Source organism: Ascidia mentula, chromosome 3, assembly GCF_947561715.1.
Source record: "Ascidia mentula chromosome 3, kaAscMent1.1, whole genome shotgun sequence".
In the NCBI taxonomy this organism is placed as follows: Eukaryota; Metazoa; Chordata; class Ascidiacea; order Phlebobranchia; family Ascidiidae; genus Ascidia; species Ascidia mentula.
Genome location: NC_138568.1, coordinates 4,184,903 through 4,212,384, shown reverse-complemented (window position 1 = coordinate 4,212,384; position 27,482 = coordinate 4,184,903). Strand labels below are relative to the sequence as shown.

Genomic DNA, 27,482 nt, shown 5'->3' with positions numbered 1-27,482 from the left:
CACTTTTAACAGCGCAATGTTTTATAAACACTTTCTTATCATAACTAAAAGTTTAATGACAATGGCTTGAAATTGTCAGATTCCCTATTAAAAAGAATGGCATTAATAAATTGTATCTCCACATTTCCGCTATTTTATCAGCAATCGTCAGAAAAAATAAACTGATACATGAATATAATATGTATACATAATTTAAACGATGATTTTGTTTGTGAATAGGATTAAGACAGTGTGGGGCCTTTAATTCACTTGTAAACTGCACAAGAAAAGTGAGTTAGATAAATTGTCTCACCATGGCATCGAGAATGGAGCCTGCTGATGCTTTCATAAACTTCATCATAGGAATTGGACTGCGGGAGGAGGATGCTCATAACTTGTGGGGAGGTATAACACCGAGTTTCCTTGTTGGTTTAGATTAAACAGAAGTTTATTGTGCAAAGTTTTTGATTGTGACCAAATTATTAACAGCATTTTTACTGAAGTGTAGCCTTCTAGATTTTAATTATGAGAAAATATTTTTGATGCCCAATTACAATTATGCTTGCTGTTTCATTTAAACTAAAGTCCAGTTTTTGTTGAAAAGGAAACATTAAGTCACCACAAGAGCTGGCTGCATGTGACAAAGAGAAGCTTTGTGGAATTGTGGATAATGCTGTGCTCCTCAAACATATTCACCCAGTTTTACAAAAGGTTGGTGTGACGAGCAATATAACTCTGTCAAGAAAATAACATAACAATTGGATTCTGGGGAAAATAACACCACAATGTAATTTCTTATTGCCAAATTTTAAATGTTTTTTTTTGTGATTGGGCAGTTCTGCCAAGAAACTCAGTTCTTTCTTTGGGTTTAAAAGTACCAGAGGACTGTACGAGCAATATTGACAAAGTATTTTAATAATTGTGTAATTTATTTTTAGTTTACATTCCCTATTACCATTGCAAGTGACCCATATGACAAAGCCCTGAGTTTGTTGAGAAGTGAAGCCAACAAGAATGAAGGAAGCGCACCACAAAACTGTCGACCAGGCACCCAAAGTGATGCAACAGGATTTATGTATGTCATGTCATTCATACTCTTGCAATATAGAGGCATATCAAACTTTATGAAAAAATATTTCAGCTGAAAACTAATAATTTCTGACAGTAAAGAATGGCAAAAGTAATGCTTCTGAGGTTTATATTTGAGTTATCCTGAAAAAGTGCAAGGTTACTTATTAGGAATATTGCATCAAACATAGCATATTTTGCTTGATGAAAAACCGATGCTTTCTGCTTGCCTAATACTTTGTACACTGTTTTATGTAGAGACAGCAATGGTCCTGTCAATCCTGGCAGTTCCCCGGTGGAGACTGATATGGACGTGGATATTGTAAATGCGACTCGAACAATAAAAGAACGTGAAGTGAGAGGCAACGAAATGTCTGTTAAAATCTCGGGTGGCACATTTGTTCAATCAGCAATAATGCCACAAAATGAAGTTAGATATGACAATAAGAACTCAAAGTTTCTCATCAATGCAGTCAATGGTAATAACCATTTCATACTTGTTGTTTGTTTGTTTTTTACATTGTTTATTGATCATTTATGAATAAATTCAGGTTCTCCGAAGCTTCCAAAAATTCTTCGGACCTTGGATGTCAACGGTTTGTTGCGATTAATTTTGTTTAAAATATGTCAAACTGTCATTTGACACACTTGTGCTTTGGCTTGCTTTATTTATGAAAAATATGTGAAATGATATTCATAAGTTTTTTTGGCTGTAATTTTTACTGATGCTAGTCACAGTTTTTTGCAAAATGTTCAAGCTGTTTACACACCAAAATATACTAGATATTAGCAGATGCAGTTTAGCCAAAAAAGTTGCAAATTGTCTTTTTCATGTTAAAACTTGTCAAGCACTACACTTACATAAACCCTTCTTTAATTGCAAATTAAATTGTAAAACCTGTTAAGTTGACCAAATTATCCACAAATATGTTTTTCAATGGATGAATATAATTGTTAAAAATTAATCCTAGAATGAACATGTTTAGATTTCTTTGTTTCCAACCCTGCTTACAATGAGAAGTTCACAGTAGAAGGAATGCAAGTACAAACAACTATAAATGGTCAAACAACAGTTGACAGAGACGTAAGTTTGTTGTGTTCTGATGTGTGTGTATTGTAATGAAGAAATAATATATAAAAAATTCCTGTTTCTTGCTAGCACATTTAAGTGGAATCAGTCAGTTACATAAAATATTCGCACTCCTATTTGTTAGATATAAATTAGTTTTAATCATACCAACTGACACTGGGTACTTACAGCAGTTAAGTCACTGTAAAAATTTCATCCAGGCATATCCAGTACACAATTGGGGACAAAGTCGTGCCCTGATTTTGAACAACACCAGGTTTAAAGGGAACTCGCCAAATCGTGATGGTGCATTGGCCGACTCCAGAAACCTCAAGGCTTTGTTGGAGCAACTTGGCTTTAAAGTGGATTTACACTTGAACAAGCGAAAACAGGTAACATTAAAACATGCATGCCTAGCATTTGCCGATCCACTACACAACACAAGCTATAAAATTATTAAGATTATTTTGATAAAATACTGTGATTTTCAAGCAAAGTATCCATAGAATTACTGCTTAGACTAAAACAATACTTTTGTGGAGGATGCTAGAGAGTATTGCAAAAACAGAAATTGCACCCAAACTCTGCAGAAACCCTAAACTTCCCATTTTCTGTAGGAAATTATGCAAATTTTGAAAGAGTTTACTGGATCTCGGGATAATCAACATGCCCCAATGGTTTTTGTGTTCATTGGAAGTCACGGACAACGAGGTAATGAATGTCCTTTGTGTGAACTTTCGGCAGAGATGTGAAAGAAAGTGAATGTAATTAATGGCAATGTTTTAACCTGAAACTATTCAACATCGTGCAATCTGTACCTCAGAAAATTAAGATTTCCACAGAATAGTTGACTAAAATTTTCTTTGCGGTCTTAGTGCAACAGTTTCGTGAAATTGATGATATTGAGAAAACTATGTTTTATAACTTATCTATAAAGGTTTCATCAAGGTGAGAGTTCTCTAAACACTAATATTAACCTTCTATTTCACAATTTAGAGGGAAATGTGGATTGGTTTGTCGGAACAGACAACGAAAAAATTTCAGATGAGCAGGTGGCAAAACTCTTCACTTCCTCAGAAGCACCACTGATCAAAAAAGAGACACCAAAACTCTTTTTCTTCCAATTTTGCAGACAAAGTAAAATTTATATCCTAAAGAGATGCTTTGTGCTAGCAATGATTACACCAGTTCCAAAACACTCAAAAAAAGCTTTATGAGTTCATATTTTACATTGTGATATCAGTAGATGGTGTTAAAATTTTGATGTGGACAATACTATACACATATGTCATTAATCAACAGTAAGTGCGTGTACTTTACAAAATAGGAGATACAGCTTATTAAGGTGGTGACATCATAGGTGTTGGTTCTAATCGTTTTTTCTGTATTTTTGCAGGAAATATTATTCATAACAAAGTTGTAGTTTCATTAATTTTGTTTTGCAGACAAGCAAACTGGCACCCAGTCCGATTCAATTGTTGAAGTGGAAGAGCCACGCACATATGGTAAATTTAAATTTGGTGTGGGTTTGTTTGCACTTGGCACGATGTACTAGTTACTGATTACCTGGTTTAGGTTGGGCTGAAGGTGCAACACAGTCTGATGCTGGTGCTTTTGCACAAGACTCAGCTCACAAGTGGGCCAACATGCTGTTTGCACATGCTACATCCCCAGGTAACCTGTTCTGTAAAGTTCATTGTTTGTGGGGACTTTTATATCTTTTACCATTAGAATTGACATTAAACTTTCAGGTGATATCAATTATACATTAACATTCAGAAACTATACAGTCTTGGTCGTTGGATACAGCACTATTTCTATATCTTAAGCCCTTTGTTTGAAAAGCATTCCAGACTGCATCAACAATAAAATGCTTATCTGTTTTGGCCACCATTTTATTGCATTACATTTACAACAAACTGTGTTAAAGTAATTTCAAGTGTTGTTGGGTTGTACGCACTGTCTTACACAAGCCACTTACGGAGGTTTTAAACATTTGCTGTGATTTTTTGCGCAAATACTAAAAAACCTGGTCTTATGTTTAGGCACGAAAGCTTTCAGGGACACCACTGAAGGTTCTTGGTTCATTTCCATTCTCTGCAAGGCTTTGAAGGAGAATTATAGAAAAGAGGATCTGCTCAGCATACTGACCAAGGTCGGTGCTAGTTTTTGTTGGTGTTTCCAGTTTCAAAAATTTTTTCACCAATAAAACAAAACAGATAAAAATAAAAAAATCTTAAATTCCTACTGAAAAGAAAACGGAACTACACTGGTTGTATCAAAAAGCATAAAGTTAGGAGCCAAAACTTCAAAATACCCTTGCCTTAGTTGGTAAAAAGTATCACCTTGGTCATTCAAATGCACTTTACAGTTGTTGAAAAACAAGTTGAATATTTCAAGATGAAGGAACTTCAGAAACTATGTGTGTTTTTAGGGGGCTCAATAGAAAAAACACAGGAACTATAATATTTGGACCCTACCCTTAAAAAAAAGAACATTTATGTCAAAAACCACATTAATTTTTCCATTGCATTTTTTCCAGGCCTTAATCTCGCTCTACGACAAATAATGACAATATTCATTTGTTCAGGTGAATGCCGCTGTTATGCTGAAGAAGGGCAATGAGAACGGCAATGATGTTGTTCAAATGAGTGAAGTGAAGTCATACTTGACCAAGAAAGTAAAGTTCGTTTGAACCAACCTCCCTTTGGACAAGGAGTTCTGTACTTTTTTCTGTAAAGTTGGTTGTGCTTTATTTGTGTATATATTGATTTAATTTGTGCCTATTTTGTGATTGTAGTGTGTAAAATGACAAAAGCCTTGTTCCCTTTCTATTTCTCTATCTTAATTAATTGACAAGTTCAAATGTTTTTTAAACAATTTAGCACCAAACGTATAATGCTCAAGTCATATCAGCACCGAAACTTTATACAGATAAAATTCTGTTTCGTTCTTGACTTGAGAAGTCATGGACATGACAATGTCGTTAATTTTAATTTGGTTTGGATAAATCACTGATTTTAGCTGGTTTGCCAGGAATATTGTAAATATTGTTTTTTATGCCCCATATAATGGTGTTTTGTTTCTGGTTTGTGTCACGCACATATTCTTGCATCACGTGTTCCTTAGTGTTCCTTGTTAATAGGCGAAAAAAATTACTTGTGAGAAAAATCAGGTAGTTTTTTGCAAAAGTTTTGGTTCTGTGTTATTGATGTGTTGTTCAATGTCAAAGGCACTGCTCCATTCTTAAATGACATCATGTGATCCTGAGCGTCACATTGTAACATTATGCAAGAGCATTGCCTAACAACATTGCACTGGCTGTGTGCCTTTTCGATTGTATTGTTGAAATAATCACACAGAAAGTGCAACGACGTCGGGCAATACTCTTGCATGACCTCATGATAGGACGCTCAGGAATACATGACGTCATTTCAAACGGGTGCAGTGTTTCTGGCGTGAAAAGTGCATTGGTGCGCAGCAAGGCAAATAAGCAAACATAATTTGCATTTTATGGTTTTTCGTCATCTCCTTGTCTTAGCAATAGTTCACAACAAGTTTGAAATTCAAGTGCTGTAACAACGCCTAAAAACTTTTGTGATGTGGTTAATTTTGAAGTCAATTATTCATACTTCATTCTATAACTGTTCACTTTTTGCATGTAAATTTTCCATTGTGTAAAAAATAAAGTTAAATGTATTTGTTAGTTTTGATTTTTTCAAAGTCAAGTCCTCAGCTAAAGGGTTTGAAGCAAGTAAAGATTTTCAGTCTTTCATCGTCATCATAGCACTTCATTTGATTTTGCAACTCAGGTTGTTATGTGACATGTGTCAAAAGAAGAAGGAATGCAACTGGTCGCATTGGACCACCATTCTGGTCACTTTTTTTTCTTGGCAGAAAAGCAAGCTTAAACTTATCTTCATATAAGTGTGCAGAAGCATTTTGTAAATGTATTTGTAGATTATCCCGTGTTTTTTTTTCAAAACTAAAAAACAAAAATTTTGTTTGCATTTTTCACCTCTTTATGTTGACAAAGTTTCTAAATTCACATGGCACTATATATAATTTTTCCAAACAACTTCAATATTATTTTCAATGTTTGCTTATATGGAAAGTGGTAAACTCTTGTTTTGTTGATCAATGGTTCCTACAATGACTAATTTCCTACACGAAACCAGTCATCTACCCACATGATCACAAACAATAGCCTAAGAGATAAAAATAGTACCTGAGAAAACACCAGGAAGTGGTGTGGAAAGTTTATTCTGATGCACAAACAATATGTGGTATAGGCATTGGCTAATAAGTTTTTACCTCAAGGAAAGACATGTAGCTGTGAAAAAATGCATCTATCATGTCATATTAAAGAACAGTTCCTAGTATCGTGATCAGTGCACACTGCATCAAGTAAATTTGATTTTTTAAGTAAATAAAGTTTTTAAGTGTGTTGTGTTTGTCATTTGGCATTTAAAAAAAAAAATTAAAAGGAAAATAACTTACGGTTTTGTAAATCTTCAGGACAAACATAAAATATAAAAGCAGTTTAAAAAAACAATTTTAATCTTGAATATTTTACATAGCAAGGTAGATTCATTCAACTGACTTTAGCCACGCTGCCTAACCTTAAAAGCAGACTATTTTGCAACCACAATGGAACCTACAGATACTTTTGTGGACTTCATCAGAAAAATTGGGTTACAGGTTGATGTTGCACAAAACCTGTGGAAAGGTTTCAACCTGAATTTTAAGTTTGACTCAAAACTAAATATTTGCAATAACTTTGTATGTAACAGTATTGTAATTATGGTACACTTCGCTGAGAGCATGATTGTGCAAATATAGGTGTTCAATGTAGTGATTTAATAAGCCTAAAGTTATTGTACCAAATCCAATGTAGTGATAAGGTTTAACCCGACTTGCAATTGTAACAATTATTTTATGTTAAATAATGAAAATTGGAATTTGCTTTATCAATAAAAGATCTCTTAGCTATTTTTGTCATACAGAAAACATTAGGTCACCACAAGAGCTGGCTGGATGTAAAAAAGAAAAGCTTTGTGGAATTGTGGATAATGCTCTACTCCTCGATCATATTCACCCAGTTTTGCAAAAGGTTAGCATGATCTCGTTATCATTCCGTCCATAGTAATGTAATATTCATTAACAATCAAAGTATCAGTACAATGCATTCAATGTGCTTTCATAGTCAGTGCATTACAAGAATTTGTTTTCAGTTCACTTTTCCTATTACCATTGCAAGCGACCCATATGAAAAAGCCCTGAGTTTGTTGCGAAGTGAAGGATGCAAATGTGAAGGAACTGTATCACAGTCAAACTGCAAGTCAACAGTCCAATGTGATGCCATTGCATTTGTGTATGTTGCCATTCTTGCTAAATACCTAACTATTCTCATAAAAACCTAAGGATTATAAATAGAAAATTAGTCTTACTAAATTAACTTGGTGTTACATTTTTGTCAGTTTACTTTCTGTAAAAGTTATGCTGGAAAAGGTGTGGTTGAAGTCACTGAAAACTTTGCGCTGGACATATTTTTCTTCCAACATCATTTTTTGGCAATTTGCAGAGAGAACGACGAACAAGATGTTCACATGACCAAGAGTGAAACACCCACCTGATTTCATCCAGGTCTCTTACATTTTAAGATTGTGTACATACTCTTTAATTGGAGAAAGTTTCTTGTTGTGTCCTAACACATTAGTATTTGCACATAAAATCTTTTTGTGAGCACTGTTCCTGTCGTTTGTTCGTTTTGAAGTTTAAGAATTAAAAAAAATGCTTGGCATTTCCATGCATTGCCAGGAGACCCACACCTCTTTCATTGTCAGAGTTCATTATTTGAAGTTTGCTTAAAGGTAGATCACTGTATTCTGTTTTGTACAGTATTAACCAAACGCTTTGGTATTTTATATCCCATTTCTTTCCCTTGTGCTGTGCCATTATTTTTCTTCTGAATTTTGGGGCATTATGCTAATCTTTTGCTGGGTTCTTGCCCTTTCCTCCTTCCGAATTTTGTTTTGTGATATATGTCTCATGTCGTGTTGTGATTGTGATGTCATGTAAATAAAAAGGGGTTATAGCAAAGAACCCTTTGTATAAGTTCTTTGGTTATAGCGTCACTGCAGTCAAACGCATGGCGGTTTCCTCACCTAGAAAAGTTGCGACTTGAAAGTTGCGTAAAAGCGCAGTGGAGAAAAAACAAAATTTACTTTTTTCTAGCAATTCGTTATTATTGTGTTATGTTGACCAAAGTGATGGGAGTCCATGGCCACTTACACGCGAGTTTTCCCCCCTTTTAAAAAAGACCTGGAAATATGCGTCATTAAAGCCTTGTTGTGAGGCCAACAAAAACGCATTGTCACGTGTTTCCCAGAGTGAAATCTTGACAAATGCAAGATATTTCAAAACCCCACTATGAGGGGCTAGGACAACGGGGTTGAGCAACCAAGAGACATCATCGCAAATTAGCGTAGTCTGCTTGTATTTTGGTTTGGAACATAGCGCCCTCTATAGCAGGCCTGTTATAATGGTTTTGGAATGATTACAACGCAATCCAAATCATGTACCTTTGCTGCGTCCGTTTTGACTTTTTGGGGGTCGATTTCATTTAAGGTTTACAAACTGGAAGAATGGTGTATAAATGTCCAAATTTTTTTTTAAGCATTTTTACCCAGACCCAAAGCGACTATGGCTTTTGTAATTTCGGTTTCGGGCATGCTCCATGAAATGAATAGCCTATGTCTATCGCATACAAGTCGCTGGTTGTTACGCAACAATTACATACAGGGTCCACTGTCAACAATTCATTTCCAATTTATAGTTTAATTTTTTTTTAACTGAGACTGATAATTAAAGATTAACTATGCAAGGGAATACCTCACCAAACATTATGGCACCAATTAATTGGAAACCTCGAAATCCAACTTTAATGGCTGCCAGTTTATCTGAGTCTGTTTTTACCATGGATAGCGTCCAAAGCAGTAAGTATTTAGCTGTATGTAACTTGCTACCGATTTTATCTTTAGCAAATTAATTTTGGCAACTGCTATTTCCGTCAAGGTTATAAGCCAATGGACAAACCATAACGGTAGTTTATATTTTTGCCAGAATCGACGTGGATGAGTGAAGACAATGCATCGTCGGACAGAAGTATTCTGGATAGCAGAACTGGCCAAAACAGAAGTAAGCCAAGCGTTTTGCAGTTGTACGCATAGTATACGTCCAAAAATCTATACGTATAGTAAACTCTCGTAACTTAAGTGCCAGAAGAACAATTATTATTGTTTCACTATGCCTAGGCTATAGTATGTCCAAAAAGCAAAAAAAATGTGCTTGGTTGCAAAGTGTTCCTAACCAAAACTTTATGTAATATGAAAATAACACTTTAGGCATGGCAAATTCACCAGCTCGCCAGAACTTCACCCCTACCGAAAGTGAAGATTTTTCTTATCAAGGTAGAAAAAATCATTTGTGTTTTTCTTCGTACTTTTTTTCTTAGTTGGCCTATTAGGCCTCTGTTGGTAGTAACCTTTGACAAAAACATATCGCGTGTAAACGTGGTATCGAGCATAACGAGTTCTTAAAATTTTACAACCGCTAGATGGTGAAAAAGAGCGACATTTGCTTGGTTGGAATGTTACCCTGGGTCAGAAACGCACAAGCCTAAAATAACCCACAAATCTTCAGGTCAAACGCTATGCGTGTGCTGTGGGACTCGCAGGGCGATGGAGTTCATTTTCGCAGTCGAAAACTTCTGTTATTCGTTCCGGGAACGTTGCGGTTGCGTTATTTGTTGTCAGTTTACAATTCAAATTCCGTCAAGGCTCGTGCGCAGGTGCTGCGTCTGCATAATTGAGCAGCATGCGTCAGTTTTTGTTACTCTGCAACTTGGAGTGCGCAAGAATGGGTCGATTACACAACGCTTTAACGCAATTACCATCTTATTAGTCATAAATCTGGTAAACTGCGGTTGTTGATCAGGGATTTTTGTGTCCTTGTGTTGTACAGAAAGGCCCCGAAGTTATTCGCACGGGCCGGAATAACGTAGGTATTTTGATAGATCGATCTTCGAAAACAAATTTTTTTCCTAATAATAGTGGATTGATTTATGATTGAACATGTTTTCGAAACCGCGTTCATGAAGTGTATTTGGCATCCCTAAATCGAACACCAAGAACTATTTATTTCCGCAAAGACCGTATAAATGACTCAAGGACCGTTACCGGCCCGATGGTTGGGGACCCCTGGGTTAATATATCTCACAGAAAGTAAAATTATCTCAATGCGTTTTTTTCGAAAAAAATTAAAATGGTCATGTTCACATTATTAATTTCGATGTCGGATTAGTTTGTTTTAAAAAGTGTGGGCATGCACTGAAGTTTTGATAGGTGACCACTGACTCAATGTTGGAATTCTTCAATAAATCTGCAAACGTGCAGTATTGATTGCGAAATCCAATGTAACAGAGAGAGCGGAATATTTTGGTAACGTTCCTCTCCATTGCACCATTAAAGCAGGCATACACATCGCTGGTTTACGGGGTGAAAGGACAACCGGCTTCAGTTTTTAACGTTTCATCACACAAGGCCGATAAACGACACCGACGCGCCGAATAAACAAAGAAAGCGCATACCAGGTGATCTGGGACGAGTCTTGTACTTTTCCACCATGTCAACTGTTGACACTGCTGTCGACAACAACAGACGCAGTCAGGCGCGACAGCTTGCTTTGTGACGTCGCAATGGGTGACGCACGTGTTTGCGCGAACGTTTTTGTCGTAACAAACGCCGCTTGTGGCCCGAGGTCAAACGATTCCATCCGCCAGGATCGCCGTTGTTTGTTGTCGCGCTGTCACGTTGCTCCCGTCGAAAAATCAGCCATGCGTGACTTCCGCTGTATTTCTGCGTGACTGCGGCCAATGAGTTTTGGTGATGGAACTTCGGCGGTTTCCTGCGCTGTTCCTGACCCTCGCGCTGGAATTTTTAAAAGAATTTATCCAACACATTGCAGGTCACTGGGCCAGAAAAACATATATTTGGACTAACCAGGGTCATTATTCGGCATCTAATTAGATCAAATTTACATCATGTCATGTCTCATTAGATATTAGACATTTATGCGTCTGCAAATAGCAAGCCAACATAAATAACTGCACTAATTTAATAATTTCAAGCGCATATCCCAGTTTGTTTAACGCACCAAGCTGTCGCTGCATCGTCGAGAAATCAGAACCTACTGATTAGGGGTGTGTTGGCAGTCTATACATAGCATTACCTTTCCTTCGCCTACTATGATGTTGTGTTGCGAAACCCTGAGAATTCGGGGCATTTCATCATTTATCTCTTTATTTTCCACATGTTATTTTTTATTTTGCAATATACAAAATAGTGCTTGACGGGAAATAAATTGGTATACTTTGCAAAAAGGCTGTGGGCAGGGTGGTTTGGCAGATTTCACTTGTTGATTTGCGCAAATTTAAATGCGATTGGAAAAACACTCAGGATCACCCACCGCTTCAACAGGTGCGTGATCACACCAGCTATAACACATGACCGCTCTTGTCGCAACAGAATCAGCGCATTACAATCTGTTGTATACAAGTGCATTTATTTCAAGGGGCCCAATCCACGGTCTGCGTACTTTACAATCAATGCACCGTGCCACTGTGACGCCAGTGCGTTGACGTGTGAAGGCCTTGTGCCGTGTTTGTGTCATTTCAACAAAACAACCTCCAACTACCATAAATGCGAAGGTATCAGGATCCAAAATAGGTATCGGCGGAATTTGACCACAAACATTGGATTGCGACAACAGGAAACTTTCGCTGAGTAAACAACAATCGCATCTAAACGGAAACTTCCTAACGACCACACTCTGTACCCTTGAGTCAATATTTTGAAGCAGAACAACCATTTTTTCCCTTTCTTTCCGCTACACCGACAAAAACAGCTGTAAACTGTGGCTCCTCATTGTTATGGGTTCCCGATTTAGGGGTGTGTACTCTGTAAAAATAGCGTTATTAAATTTACTGTTCTTTGTAAAATGCCAAGTGTTTCTTGTGCTTTCGGTTGGAACGAGCGTGTCTGTTGCGTGACTGACGACGGGGACCTCGACCTTGGCGTAATGTGCTTGTGGTATACCCTTGCTCGTCAAACACACTTTCACCAATTCCGGTAAAACTGTGATCGCGAACCATTTTTTTGGTAAACAGTCCAAAGATTAATAGTTGCGTAACACGTGTGAGGATTGTACTTTATACTAGAAGTGTTTCTCAAACTTCTTCGTCCGCGGAACACTGCGATGTTGACAATACAGTACCCCCCAATAAACCGTATAAAATAAACACGTTTTTCACTGAAGTTGTTGAACGACACCACAAAAGAATTTCACTTAAACCTAAGTATTTCATTAAACTTTTCGATTTTGGGGCTCTGTCCAACCCACTTTGAGAGACGCTAAGACTCAATGAATGTTACAAATGTGTACTTTGGTCTTACAATATGTGACATGTACAACCAATGGGCGACGCGCAATATACTTCGTAACTGCCATAACCACACTGTGACTAAAGGTCGCAAACATGTTCGTGAAATGGAATAAGCAACCAAGGAAGGAAGCAACTATTTGCAGTCGTCACCAATCACACCGTTACAACAACAGGAGAGTTGAAACGCATGTGGCCAAGAGTCATTCGTCACATTAAACTTTAAGCCTGTTGCAATCTCAATAGGCCTGACTCACGCCAGATATAGAGCATCCAGTTCCTAAGATAAAAACAGACCGCCGTCGCCCGACAATGTTGAGTCACCCACACGGCTATAACGGCGCCCGCAATTTCTACTTGAACTTTACCAAAACTGTCTCCACGTCATGTTGCTAAGTTAGGCGAGATGCAAACTTGCGCTATAAACATCGCGAGAGCTTTGCATGTTTAAATCTGACGTCCATGCAGTTACGTCGTAAAAAAAGGTTGGGGGTGGATACTCTGCTTTAATTTTATTGTTACCAAATTGGAAAATTTAGGTACTTGTACCTTGTAAACGGGCATACTAGTTACTGTATGCGGTTATGATGTTATTAACAGGGTTAGTAACAGGATTTTGCATCTAAATCCAGTCCAGGCGTTTTTAAAAACCCAACCACCATCAATGCACAAAGAGATAGCAGTGGCTCTAAGGTATATTTGTGACCAAACTTATATTTGACTTCGTGTAAAAAGACGTAAAACAAGCTACAAGGGGGACAGAGAATCCCAGATCACATTTTTTTGGCAAACTATTGTGATAAAAACCATAGTCTTCCTTAAATATATCAATGTGGTTCGGTCTCGACGTTCTGGTGTGGGTATTGTCGGGTAACCAATGCTCGCCATAACACCGGTTCTCACGTAAATTTCTCAACCTTTTAAAACAGATACCGTGTGGTTGCTGCTATCAGTGACGTCAGTGATTGAAGCGGTTCTGCCCGAAAACCATATACCACATGCAACTTATAGTGGATATGTTCACTCAGTGACTTACATTTTGACAAAAACTAGCGGGAAATGACATCGTGAAATGTGTGATTTCCAGACAGTCAAAAGTAAGCTATAGTTAGGTTACATATACGGCGTTATTTTATGCAACTTTTCAATAACAACCGCAGTTACAACATTCTCTGACTTTATACTGTAAAAAAATCTAGAGCGATTGCATTTTGAAGACACGGCACGAACGCAAAGCAACCCGCATTTTTCGTGAGAAGCAAACTAAATTTTGTGCAAGCTAATTGCTGGAGTCGGTCTGTCAATTTCTTTCCAAGTCGTTCTCATGATCGTCCACCGGCCAGGATCCAGATCAAAAAATTAATCGAATTGTTGGGTACATTCTTCAGCAAACCGGGTCGTGACTCAAAAAATTAGTTGCCAACCTTTTTGGCTGCGCTCACCTTAATAAGATGTTTTAAGTTTCAACCAGGAAATAGCAACAGGAATTTGGCTCAAGTAATGGCTGCAGTGGCAGTTTTAGTTATACGTGGATCGAGCAATTCGGGTTTGCCCTGCTGACAATTTTAGCAGTTCTACTTTGGGAGTGCTGAACCTTAAAATGCAATTATTATGGGTGACACAACGGCCTCTTTCGCCAAACAGCACGGTACCAGGTGCAAAGACACCCTTTTTCTTCATGCGCAAATCGCAATTACATCAAAAATTGCCCATGGTCGTGAGTTCAAACCTCACCTGGAGCTTGATTTTTCAGATCTCGCTCCGACTTGTCGGGAAAAGTGACTGATTCATCGTGGCTCCGATGCCATTGAACCTTACCACAAAAACAAACGCATTGATACGCTACAACACAAATGTATTAAATCGTTAATAGAGCGCTATATAACCAACATTTGTAAATACTTTTTGTGAGATCCTTAACTTAACACGACTGTGGTAACCGCTTACAGCTCCCGTGTGCTTCGAAATTGACGGTAGGTTTTACTCCTAGGACGTTGCATTGCACAGGAAGAGCGAGACTGGAGCAAATACAAGACTTCAAATTTGGATGAGCGATTCGTAAAACAAACGTACAGGCAGCTGTTCGTAGAACCAAGGGGACGTCGGCCAATGGCCCAGTTGTTGATAGAGCAAATGTCAAAACGCAACAGTGCTATATGTGATTAGCAGGTGGACCAGAACAGGTCGTACATATTGCCCATTTGTTAATATTTCCCCGAGGGAATGCGCACGCTTATTGTCTGTCCGTTACGCCAGGCGAGCGTTTCGATTTTGCTGTAAACCTTTCCAACGCGTAAATATCATTTGAGTTGGGTTCAATTTATACAACAAAGCGGGGTTGTGAGTTATACGTCTGGGTCAAAAAGGGCGACAGAGCTTATTCTAATCACGGTGTTGTCGTGTATCGTTTTTCAACGTGTAGAATATACATTACTTTAAACCGAAAGTTACGCGCTATACCTTGAAATGTCATGGCTAATTTATTGCAAACACTTGATTAATTGATTTCGTTGTCATGAATTGACTCAAAAAAATGAGCATTTTTATAAAACATGTTTATGAAAGAAAACCAATCTGCCCCATTTGCAATTTGCAAAAACTCGGTGTATTTTTCGAAATGAGACTGCCACGATCGTCTATAGTCACAAAGTACAAACTGATATTAAATTGTAAGCTCTCGCAACAGGTTTAGTGTGTTATAAAATGATGGATTATTTGTAATCAGCCACCACTTTCCCTATTACCCACACTTTGAAATTTGAATATTGTTAAGTCGCACCTTCCAGTCATAAGCACGCGGCGTGCCCCCAATCTGTCCCGTGTGTTACACGTTCTACTACTTCTTCGCATACCGTCGCATTAGCATAGAGGAAATTTGCCTGCACACACGTAATAGACAAAGGTACCGGAGCCTTTCACTGGCGAAAAAACGTGGACGCGGTCACCCAAGTCACGGCATCCATGCATTGCATCCCAGCAATTTGGTGTTACCCGAAGATTTGACGTCACATATTTCGCATACAATTCAGGGCAATTTCGGTTTTGCCTTTCCGCGTGAAATTGGTATCAACTGAATTCACCCAGCCGAGCTGAATGGGTATTTTTTGGTGAATCAAGACATTTCTTATTGCATTTCTTTTCTAAGCGGTCACGTGACCTTATGCAAATGACACGCAAATGTTAATTTTCGATTGCAATTCTGTGATATGGGATCCCATTACCAATAAAAAAGTTTGGTTTGTTCAAAAAAGAATCCCCCATGTCACAAAAGGATAAAGTAGGGATTTGCTTGAGAAGGTAAAATGAGTTTAACTATTTTATTCTTTAAAATTTAAGCTTAAGCAAAGTTTTTTCTCATTATACGGTTGCTGGCCATTCCCTCCTAGGGAGTTGAGCTGTTACATTGTCACTCGGATTAGCGTGTTTTTTCAAACAAAGTAAGCGCAAATAAATAAATAAACGAATCATACAGTAGTAAATATATTTTAAATGGCCCATACAGCAATGTAAACCGCATATAAAAGACCCAAAATTGAACTGAAAGTCAGCGAGGTTAGTTTTACGTTTTTGACTTTCACATAGGTAGTCCTACTTTAAGCCAGTGCCTAAATTGCGTTATGACGATGTAGCGTCCAACGAGTAAACAAATATGTTGGCGCCAAAAAGAGGATTTCCTTAAAAAATCCTTTGTATTATTTCGGACGTGATGTTCCCCCAACCTGCTAAAAAGCCACAAAAATATTTCGGTTAGCACGAATGTCCCCAACCGTCAAACTTCCACGTCACTTACGAACATGGGTCGGAAGTTTTACACATACGAGTTAAAAGTGCATGCGTGTGTTGTGTTGATACTACAACAGTGGTTCCTAACCGGAAATTATATAGGTATGTAGGTGGAAATATACTTAATTGCAAGAGAAATATTATGTTCTGTATAATGATGTGCTGTGTGTCTTACACTTATTGGCATTTGGTCACGCAATGCAGTAAAAAAGCAATACTTAAATTCTAAGTTCAATATTTGAATACAAGTGGCCTGGAACAGAAAGGAAATAATAATGTAGCTGATTACCATAGTATGTATAGTACGTGATACTCAACCCAAGTTTCTTGTGAAACGCATCAGCTCGCTGCTCGTTTCTTCTGCCTGACGCGAACCACGTATAGAGTAACGCGGCCAACAATCGCACATGCAATTTTTCTGACTAACATGACATAAGCACCACAAGGGTCGTTATCCTAGTCATCGTTTAGTTTCCTCAACTGGCCGACTACGTCTGACTTCCGAAACCCGGCAACCAAATGGACGAATTTCGATTGGAACCGAAATTTCAACAAATATGCCTTCAAGAGGGATTGATTTCCCGTCCTACGAGTGTCTGATCAAAACTGAAGTTAAACTTAAGTAATGAAAAGTGTTGTGCAGTGGTAGCGTGAAACCTACATACGGGTTTCGTATACAGTGTAGATGATATTGAAAATCAATTCCTTCGGTTTCTGGTGTGATGTCGAGTGGGATCTTATATAACTTCTCCTGTATTTTTTGATTATTTAAACAACTGCGCCGATAACAGACAAGAGTGACACATTTCATTTAACACGCATATCGTGTCGTCTAACACTGAAACCAAAATTTTTAGAAAATCGAAGACAGCATCGGCGCTTTCGCATGAGAAGATTTTCGCTTCACACGAGAAGATCTAACGTCCGAGTCACACAAACGCGAGCTGAAGTATAAGCTGCTTGCGCCAGAGTTAACGTCGCAGACCAGGGAAGTGACCCTTGCGGCCCATGCCTCCGGTTAAAACACATTATCCTCTCCATAACCATCCTGTTAACAACAACACATGAAATAGTTCGTATTGCAATCGCGGTGACGTCATTTCACGTAGGTTATATAACTTCGATTAAGAACTTCACTATAGTAATGGGATTGCAACCTATACACGAGAAGCCTCTGATTTTGCTCAACTTTATGGAGAAAAATCAACTTTATTGGTGGAATAAACTTTACTGGGCAGTACACGCCTCTATAGACCAATGATGCATTATATTAGCTTTCTAATATGAGCATTCTCAGGAAATTTAAGGTAACAAAGAAGTTTGGGAGTTGGTCATTTCATTCAAAATTGTCTAACGAGATCTTTAGTTCGTCATCAAAGCATTCGTTGGTGGAATATTCACAAAACCACTTTAAATGCCATTATTGCAAACTGTTGCTGTTACCAACACAAGTTGGATTCTCTGGCCTGTGCGCTTGAAAGCAATCAAACAGCAACGTTTGCGTCATACAGTACACGCGAAGTTTAAAAGCTATATAAGTTTGCAGTGTAAACTCTCTTTAGAATGGTGTGGGTTGTAAATGCCTGTATCCCAAGTTCAGGTCGTTACAAATATTTGGCAAGGGCAAGTTCGGGGCGTTTCCAGTGATAAACAGAGTTAACTGCATTGGAAACGAATGAGAAGCCAGCAGTACCAAGGGGGCTGGCAATCTTTAAAGTTTTACGGTTCGATTCGTGCTTAGCAAGCAAGTTTTACTGATCACTTTGAGAGATTTAAAATCGGCTTCCTTTGTGCTAAATGTAATTTTCTCTACATATATAGTACTGGCAATCGAGCAGGTCATAACATGGAACTCATGCCACATTCCAACATTAACAACATGAAGTATCGTATTATGCACCTTACAAGTATTACAATGTATTTTACATTCTTTGTTTATGTGTGCACATAGGCTATGCCATTTTCAGGGCAGCAGGTGCGAATTTGTGTTCGATAACAAAAGAACACACAACGTGGTCATTACAATCATGCATACATACGAACATCATGCAAGCTTCCAAGCCATAAAAAGAGTTTTCGAGGGGTTGATGCGTCCGTGATTTGGAGAGTCACCCTGCACACAACCAGCAAGCAGATTACAATGTTTGTTTGCAAGGTCAAATATTTTTCAGCATCTGATCTCATTATTTCGGTGGCAAAAAACTCTGAGAGCCTATGCTGTAACACAACTGTTTAGGTCGAAACAGTGGCCATCTGTATATGCAGCTTACACAACTGTTTGTATTTGCACAGTATCATGCAAAAAGATTGATGTATGTTTGTTTGCATTGCGCCTAATTGCGGTGTACTGTTTCCTAGAACTAGACGTCAAGCGTAAAGGTGCTCATTGCATTTGCAACTGCCTACATCATACACGCGTTTTGCAAAGTTGCAGACCAGAGTGGAATGGAAATAACACGTGGAGACAAAGTCATTTTGGTATCACATTCCCACATATGTGTTGAACACGATATCCAGCCAACCCATGGCATCGGATAGTTCGTAAACAAGCACAGGGGTCCACCTAAGTAAACAGATTTGCGCGGAAGCCCTGTGATACGTGACCACGGTCTTAGCTTCACCCAGAGCATTGTGCCCTGAACCAACAAGACTGTGCTCATTCCTTTTTCCGTGATCAGGTCATGAAAGAGAGCGTGTTTTCTGCTGTGATGGTGCGGTGGAAAAGGATGATTGAACAACCTCGAAGGTGAGGGGATTGATTAAAATAAACTCTCTTTCGACATTCCAACGTGGGACAAGCGCACGCAGCAGCTCTTCGAAGACGAAAACAAGTATCGGGTGTATCAAAGTTTAAAAATACCCAAATGCGATTAGTATCTTTTTTCATGTTTCTTCACACAAAAAATGGATCATTAATTCGCTTTAAACAATTTGGTAAGCGTTAAAAAGTGTTTTCAGAAGAAATAAAAGTATTAATTTTTCTTTTTTTTAACCTTGCGGTAAAATAAATTAATGCAAAATGTTTTCAGTAAATGCGCATCTTTGTTAGTTTAAAATAATAAAAAATACAATGGAGAAGATACGGTATCGAAACTTAAAATCCATTGGGGTAATCTTAGACAAAACTTTGTTTCGACGTGTGCTACCTTACTACGCGGCTGGCATCAATCGATGCGCAGCGCTTTTCCTCTCTCCTCGTTAGTCTTTCTTTATTAAGTTACAGCGCTCCTTTTGCGCCGCGCAATTCATTATGGTATGCATCGTGACGTAATGGAAAATTTCTTTGCCGCTAAAACACGTTGGCCTGATAAGTTAGCCATCATACCGTTTTGGACAGTGCTGGAGCTGTACGTGGCGTTGTAAGCAGTTGGGAGGTGTGATTTATAGTAACTACCAAGTGTAACCTCTACGAAAGCCTGCTCAAGTCAGAAGCACGTGTCGCATCTATTAATCCCAGGTGTGTACCATCATTAGCATGCTATCATGTTCAGTTTTGTTGTATCCAAGGAATACTACATAATTATGTTTTATTACTATGTGCCTACCAAAAAAGGTACATTTTTTAATTCATGCCTTTTCAATACAAGCTCATGTCTGCGAAATGGACAGGATAGTCCCTTAATAACTTTTTCAGAAAATGCAGAATATTTGGTAAACATCTTTGTCCGATTAAGGGTAACAGTGGTAACACGATGCAGCATGGTTTGTTGTTATTAAACAATGTGTATTTTTCGTGGGAAGGTTAATGATTAGCAGGCGGGCGCGTGTGCTATGTACTGAGAAGTCAGTCCGTCTGGGCGTCCGCGGAAATTTTCCACTAGTCTTCCATTCACTGCTCTGTGAAATACACGCCGCGCTCTTAGGGCCGTACTTTGCTTTGTGTACCTAGCGAGGCTTTGTACAACCACACATATCAAACCTAACGGGGAAGTTTCTGGCGGTGGCGCGTGCTCTTAATGTCGTAACTCTTGTGTGGAAAGTTTTTGGAAAATTTTCTATTATACGGTGTATTATTTGTCCTAAAATCCACTAAAAACTAATGTAAAACAAAAAAATACGCTCAAAATTGGTTTGTGGCGTTTAAAATGCTTACAAATAGGTAAAAATAACCTTTAGTGAATATAATTTAATTGCCGTGAACATAATGTGTAACCTGTGATTAACGGAAAACTAAAGTTCACAATTATTAGGTGCTAAGGTTGAAGTTCGTGGTGATATTGGCTGCCTATGGTATGGTAAATGCTGGTATGTAAAGTCAAACACAAGCCGGAAGTGCTGTGATCGTTTCGGACTCCCAACAAGCTTGTAACCATATTTGTACCCACGAAACAGACAGGGAAATTTCGGTTCCTTTTGGGTGCTCTGGTCTTTGAATCGGAATAGAAATGTTCTTAAAACGCTAGATTTAAAGATATGGTGGCACAACTAACGTACGATTATGACGGTACATCAGCCTCGGCAAATGCCAATCTGCATGGATAAGTGATAAGTCCCTGGTATTAATACAAACAGCAACCTACCCTAAATTAAGTGCATAACCTTTATATAAATATTGCGCTGGTACCAACCGCTACCCGTGGGATCACTGCACTCATTTTACTTGCCACAAGAACAACAGCGGACAGTTGCGCTCCCAACTGCCACAAACCACTCCGTTTCCGATGCTTTATACGCCCACTGGAGCCCGAAAACCTATTTGCCCCCGGCAAACCCGCAGTACCCAACAAACTGTGCCACTGACGTCACAGCAAGGTGTGCTTACGTCATCCCTCGTTAATTTTCCAATGTGGGCCCATTTTTGCGCCCGGAACCGGCTTTAGTAGTAGAAACGAAGGTGAGACCGGGACATAACAAAAGAGCTTGGGAGAGCCCGACGGTGTTTGTTAAAGCGCGCGGTGACCTACTTACGTAAAGATTCGAACGCTGTGGTTTCGCGCGCTGACGTCAGAATGGAATCCGCGACGATGTGGCAACAAACCCAGCCCTCGTACGAAGTCGCAGTCGTTTCCGGTTCGTCGAAGTGGTTTTAGTTGAGCCACCAGTACGTCTTACTTCCAGGAAACGCCTGCGTCTAGGCCCGCTTAGCCGGAGACCGACAACCGCAACCTGTAATTTCAAGCCTTTTGTGAAGCCCGCAGATAGGTCAACTCGATTCGCGCTAGTGTTTTGAAGCAATGGTAAATTTCAGAAGTTTTAAAATATCATTAAAGATTTTTGGCAACCGCAAACTTAATTAAAACTGGCGTTATCCATGTACACAACCCCGGTTGCTAATGAATTACTACTGTCACACTACCTTTGAAAACATGTTTGTCTTTAAAGCAGCGTTGCTTTCCGTTAATATCGAAACAGGAAAATGTCAACGGCCTAAGAGAAACGAAATTTCACTCCCAATGGCATATGGCGCAGAACTACTGATAGTCGCGGTTCGTCTTCGTAGCAGATGTCACACTTTTGTCCGGCGTCCCGAACTGGTAAAAACTGCTACTCAATTACCTCGTCGTGTGAACTCAAATTGGATTCGTCCAAAAAACCTTCCTAACCTGATAATTTGCCCCGAGTCTAATCGCTTTTTGGAAGCCGCAGTGTTCGCTGGTTTGATTGTTTTCTGAAGTTGCGAGATTAGCGGCTCTACGTCGCCAGCGGCGTTTGATGCCAAGAAGCCGATCTTTCAAGTTATCGCGGTTCACTATAGGAGAAAGCGCCCGCGGGCTCATCCCGTCGCCAGTCTGTTTGGTCATTGAACAACGTCCGCAATCCTATTTACGCCCACAAGCTGCGTTTAGCTGTTATAAACTGCCCATTCGATAAAACGCACCATCCCCTTCTCACACGTCCGAAGGCGAAAAGCGGTTTCGAGCTTGTTTACAACGCTGGAAACAATCACGCGCCCGCCCTCTTGTTGCTTGCGTGTGACGTAGACAACCGCGTCATCGCTTTTTTCTTTTTTCTCAACAGCCCGCGACGCTACTTATACGCCGACCAGACGCCACATCTGCAGCATCTACCAACTACAGACAGACGAGAAACAAAGCAAGAGAGTCTACATAATAAGCGAGATTTTTACGTGAACTTGGGAGATTCAGATTATTCGAACGACCAACATGGGACAAAAAGCATCTAGCGACAGACGACTGCCATTCATCGAACCGCTTATAGCACGCACCACACTGCGACATACCAACAGTGGTAACCGTAACAGTTCAAGAGACGCCAGTTCACCACCGAAACGCAGTCGACGACACAGCAATCGCGATGGCCACCACCGAAGGAATACCAACCATGGCCACGCGAACCGATTTTCGGCTTCTGGAATGCAGTCGGAATGCCCGCACAGGTAATTGTTGTTCAAATGTTCAAGTGGAGTTAGCCTGGCATGTAGTTGCGAGAGTTTCATGGCTAAAGCACAAAACACAGCACCCATTAGCATAGCAGCCAAGCAACCATCAGTAATTTATGTGAGGTCACAGTAAATTAAATGTCTTGTTGGATAATTACCTACAAGTGTAAAGCCACCAATAAAAGTCTTTGCAAGTGAAGTTAAATCTTTGTCCTTGTGGCGTTAAAAAAACACAAGAGCACCAAAACCAGTGACTGCTTGTCGAGCACGCGTGTATGCAAATAGGTAAATGGTGGCCGTCACGCTTTTAAATAACGACCTACTTATTTGGCGCACAGGCTTGATGTACTGCTGGACATGCCGCCTGTCGGATCCGACGTGCAACAACAGCATGGTTGGAATGTGGATGACAAGAGCGTTAACGTGTTCGTGAAAGAGGGCGATTTAATCATGCACAGACACCCGGTGGCCCAGTCCACCGATGGCGCAAGAGGCAAGGTGGGATACACCCGTGGACTCCACTGCTGGGAGATTACGTGGAACACACGACAACGTGGTACCCACGCCATGGTGGGGGTGTGTACCCGGGACGCCCCCCTTACATGCATGGGGTACCGCTCCCTTGTGGGACAGAACAACGAGTCCTGGGGCTGGGACTTGGGCCGTAACAAGCTCTTCCACGGTGGCAAGGTTCACCGGAATGAAAAGAAGACCTACCCTGCCTTTTTGGAACCCGACGAAAATTTCGTGGTTCCGGAGAAGATCCTAGTGGTGCTGGACATGGACGAAGGCACCATGAGTTTCGTTGCTGACAAGCAGTACCTGGGAGTTGCCTTTCGCGGACTTAAGGGCAAGACTCTGTACCCAGTTATCAGCTGTGTCTGGGGCCATTGCGAAGTCGGCATCCGTTACATCAACGGCCTCGATCGTAAGTAATTAGACCCATTTCTTTGTATATTTGTTCAAGCGCCGCAAACCAGCCTCGTCGTCTGCTTTAAACTTGTTTGCCCGCCCGAAGGCATAGATCCGTGCTAGAGATACCATTTGGACTTGTTGTAAAAGCCGGTAAAGCTTAAGCGCACGAGTAAACTAAGTTACCTGGGCTATCATTTTTCACGTGGCTGACAAAGCGTTTCGGAATCACCAGCGCTTGGGCCTGTACGTCATATCGTGCCACAGTTGTTGTCCACGGTTCGGAAAACCGCACTTCAGGCTGTCTTACTAAGCCCAAAAATAGTTGCGCGGCTGTTGTTATGTCATGACATAACGGCCAGACTCGCCAAATTTGCCCTCGCATAGCCTGTCTGGCGTGGCATTTATGGCTGTCGAGTCCGACCAGACAACAATTGCTTATTCGTGTGACGTGTGGAAACAATTACTGCGTAATTACGATTTCCTAGCAGTTTGGCATAGTAATTATTTCGGCTCTCAAACCGACCCTAACACAAGTATCTGATAAACACCAGTGTTCCGTAAGGGAACAATCTTAGACATAATCACCAGCCCACCCGACATAGGAACCTTTAATTAAATCCAATCTTCTTTACCTTACAGCTGCGCCTCTTCCTCTAGCCGAACTGTGCCGTCGTCGGGTCCGAATGTCATTGGGCCAGAAGCACCTTAAAGACGTCAACGAATTGCCCCTGCCTCAACGGTTAAAAGAGTACGTGCTGTACCGGTGATTAAATTGCCGTATTGGCCGTTACACGTGTATTTCATCGGTGCTCTCAAAAGTACAAATGCATTTCCAAGGCGGTCCAAGGCCGTCGCCACTTTTTCCTTTACGCTGTGGTCTGAAGCTTCCCGCCTGTTTCGATTATACAATTCGTATTTCATGTGCAATACCAACTATCCCCAAGAACGTGCTTGTCCGCACTCCCTGATAATCTTGTCTCCAAACGGTATGACACTGCAGCAAACTTTTGTCACAGTTAAACATACAAGTTTAAGTATTAAAGCAGCACAATTCCGACGTGTTGCCCCTTTTTTTAAGTCCGACATGTTGCTTTTAAATCATTCACGCATGCACTCGAAAATGCTGAAAACGTGCTACCCTTCTGCTTCGCTATTTATTCTTGATGTATCTGCACGATTGTTATTTCTAACACAAAACGTTCCTTCGGAGGTTTTCATGATTTGACCCAATCTCTGGGCTTGGACCATTAAACAATTTAGGCTTCCAGTTATGTCAACTGATACCCACGCTAACCCAATCTTACATTTATTGCCTTTCGGTCCGTACAGAATGCTTTTAACTGTCACCGTTATTTTTGTTATTCCTTTTATTAAGTTTTATTTTCCATTTTAACTCGTTTCAACGCGTATGAATAAAGTGCCCAATGTATGGAACTACCAGTGTCCCAAGAGTACACATAGCAGTTGGCCTCTAAAACCGAAAGCAGCTGCCTGGGAGTGGACAGAATTCTTCAGTTAACAGGTGTCGGGAGTGCGCAAGAGGTGAAAAGGTGCTGATTTCAGTAAATTGGTATGCTGGAAGTTAGTGGTGAAATTGGGGAGTACTAAAATGTATCCTTGGAAGCTGTCAAACTTCTTGGGAATAAAGGAGAGTTATTGGCTTTGGCTGGGTAGGTGTAATACTTCACAAACGTATCGGACGGAAAGCGCCGTGAGATTTGAAGAATGCCTTGTTGCTATAGCATACAAACAAAGCCAGTCTAAAGGTAGTGTATTGGGCACCGAACCATCGATGTTCCCAAATCAAATCTCGTCAAGAAGGTCGGAGCCTGAAGATTTGTTTGGTTATTTATTCAGCGCCAAGCCGAAGCGGTGAAAGTACGTCCACATAGCCCGGTTTGTTTACTGTCAGTCCGACAGCGACCTGAGGCGGAAAAACCGCGTAATCTTTTCGACAAGGAAAATCCACACGGCACTGTACGTCTGGTGGAGGCCTAAAAGCAGACAAACCAAAAGGAGTAATCTGTTGCCGGCGCTCAGGAACAGACCTTAATCTGGCCGGCAAGTTTACATGGCGCTTTGGAGAAGTTCGCCTTTTGTTTTGTCACGCTGCCGTCATCACACAAGCACACGCAAACCAGGACGACGGCCTTTGTTTCAATAATTGCCGGTGGACTAAACTAATAAATAGGTCAACGCAGTTAATTACAACATTTTCAGATTGTGACAAGATTTTAACAACTTTTTCAGGGGGACCACTACGAAATTTGTTTTTCTAAATGATGCCCACGAAAGTGAACAACTTTGCCCATCCCGAGAAAACTCTAAATGTGCATCCACGCTCATTTTAAATGCTGGGCTCGCACATACTACTAACAACTGCCACAATGTGTGGTGACATGCCTCACCGCTTCCACGAAAGAGCGTCGTGGTCCACTGGAAGCGCCGGTCCAATGTTTTTGAACAATTGATCTGACTGGGTGCGGGTTGGTTATATTCTGCTCAAGTAGATATAGGACGTTCGCAATGTGCTGTAAAACACTAATTAACAGTTGTTAGTAATCCTTTTTACATTGAAAAACTCCCGTTTACAGTTAAGCTGTGTGGTGAAAACAGCTTAAGTTTGTTCGAGTATTTTAAGATCTGACACACTTTAAAATCCATTAAAACGTCATTCAGTTCGTTGTAAGTTGTTTGTACCGCGCACAGGCAAGATCAGCTGCTCCTGTTGTTTTGAACCTCATGGTCTTAGGGGACTTCGCTTGCTTCAATGATAGTGGTCACCACGCCTCGAACAACAAACGGAAACCATTGACGACAAACGGGGCGAGTAGCGTACGGCTACAAAAGCACTGGATATTAACTACCAGGTACCTCACAAACAGGGTTCAATTCTCAATCGAAGGTGATTTCGTTCTGACAACGTACAATTTAAAAACGCTGCGTGGCCGGACGCCACAGTGGTTCACTGGAGTTTCGCCTTTGAGAGCGATAATCAGAAGGCAATCTTTCATTTCCAGGCACTTAGTACAGTAGTAACCGCGCCACCCGACCTACGTGTCTTGGCAAGGAATGCCTAACTTTATGCCATCCGTGTGGGCACGGCGTTGCGTAGCATTTCATTTCTGCATGTAAAATGGTTTTGTAGTGTGATCTGGTTATACACATTCACACCCAATCGCATAGGTTTGTCACAAACTACAATACACCTTAAACCACCACCTTGATGATGCTGTTACTTTTGTGTCAGAATTGCTCAACCAGACAAACGCCCCAGAGAAGTCACCAATTTCAAGTTACAACAGCAAATACTTATTGTTTGTTTCGAAATCTGACACAAAACCATACTACTAAAGTCCAAATTTAGTCCGTTATTCACGACCATGCTTTTGCGGCTTCGTGATCAACTCTAGCTGTTTTGTGACGTCACAAGGGAAATGTGACGTTGTTTGGCGGTGAGCAATCGGACAATCGTGATCAGCTGGGTTGTCTCGCTTGGTTTTTAACTTTTCGCACCCCCATCGATTTGCAAATTACAACAAAACTCCACTGTACAAACATTCTTGCTTGTTTAATTGAAACAATCCAAGCACTTGCTGGAAAACAGAGGAATTCAGGTTTGACCTCAAGCTAAATTTCTTGAATAATCTGATTGACCTTGGAGCTACATGGCCGCAATCCATAGCCTAAAAATATACACGTGTTTTTCAGCATCATTGATTACATTAACATAATTTATGCAATTGAATTAGCAATTTATTGTCTCTAAAGCTTTGTTGTGTTGTTTTTGCGATCAGCGGTCAGCGGTCAGATGCCCGCGACTCTTC

At 40.2% G+C, this 27,482-nt stretch overlaps 3 protein-coding genes across 3 annotated transcripts; all 3 read left to right on the top strand.

Annotated features, from left to right (window-relative positions):
* Positions 1 to 223: 223 nt before the first annotated feature.
* LOC145894232 (caspase-6-like) lies at positions 224 to 5,816 on the top strand. The gene is made up of 13 exons (XM_082982751.1): positions 224 to 384; positions 584 to 690; positions 918 to 1,054; positions 1,306 to 1,526; positions 1,599 to 1,643; positions 2,034 to 2,131; positions 2,338 to 2,508; positions 2,734 to 2,827; positions 3,113 to 3,253; positions 3,562 to 3,621; positions 3,692 to 3,790; positions 4,162 to 4,271; positions 4,707 to 5,816. Exons 1-13 carry the CDS (start codon positions 294 to 296, stop codon positions 4,809 to 4,811), a joined length of 1,479 nt encoding a protein of 492 aa, XP_082838877.1. The 5' UTR covers positions 224 to 293; the 3' UTR covers positions 4,812 to 5,816.
* A 583-nt stretch (positions 5,817 to 6,399) lies between these two features.
* LOC145895214 (uncharacterized) lies at positions 6,400 to 8,219 on the top strand. Its single transcript, XM_082983984.1, has 5 exons — positions 6,400 to 6,523; positions 6,697 to 6,845; positions 7,123 to 7,229; positions 7,351 to 7,490; positions 7,701 to 8,219. The coding sequence occupies exons 2-5, from the start codon at positions 6,767 to 6,769 to the stop codon at positions 7,750 to 7,752; spliced, it is 378 nt and encodes a 125-aa protein (XP_082840110.1). The 5' UTR covers positions 6,400 to 6,523; positions 6,697 to 6,766; the 3' UTR covers positions 7,753 to 8,219.
* An 11,488-nt stretch (positions 8,220 to 19,707) lies between these two features.
* LOC145894497 (SPRY domain-containing SOCS box protein 1-like) lies at positions 19,708 to 25,089 on the top strand. The gene is made up of 4 exons (XM_082983109.1): positions 19,708 to 19,857; positions 22,359 to 22,737; positions 23,079 to 23,668; positions 24,295 to 25,089. Exons 2-4 carry the CDS (start codon positions 22,505 to 22,507, stop codon positions 24,420 to 24,422), a joined length of 951 nt encoding a protein of 316 aa, XP_082839235.1. The 5' UTR covers positions 19,708 to 19,857; positions 22,359 to 22,504; the 3' UTR covers positions 24,423 to 25,089.
* The last annotated feature ends 2,393 nt before the right edge of the window (positions 25,090 to 27,482 follow it).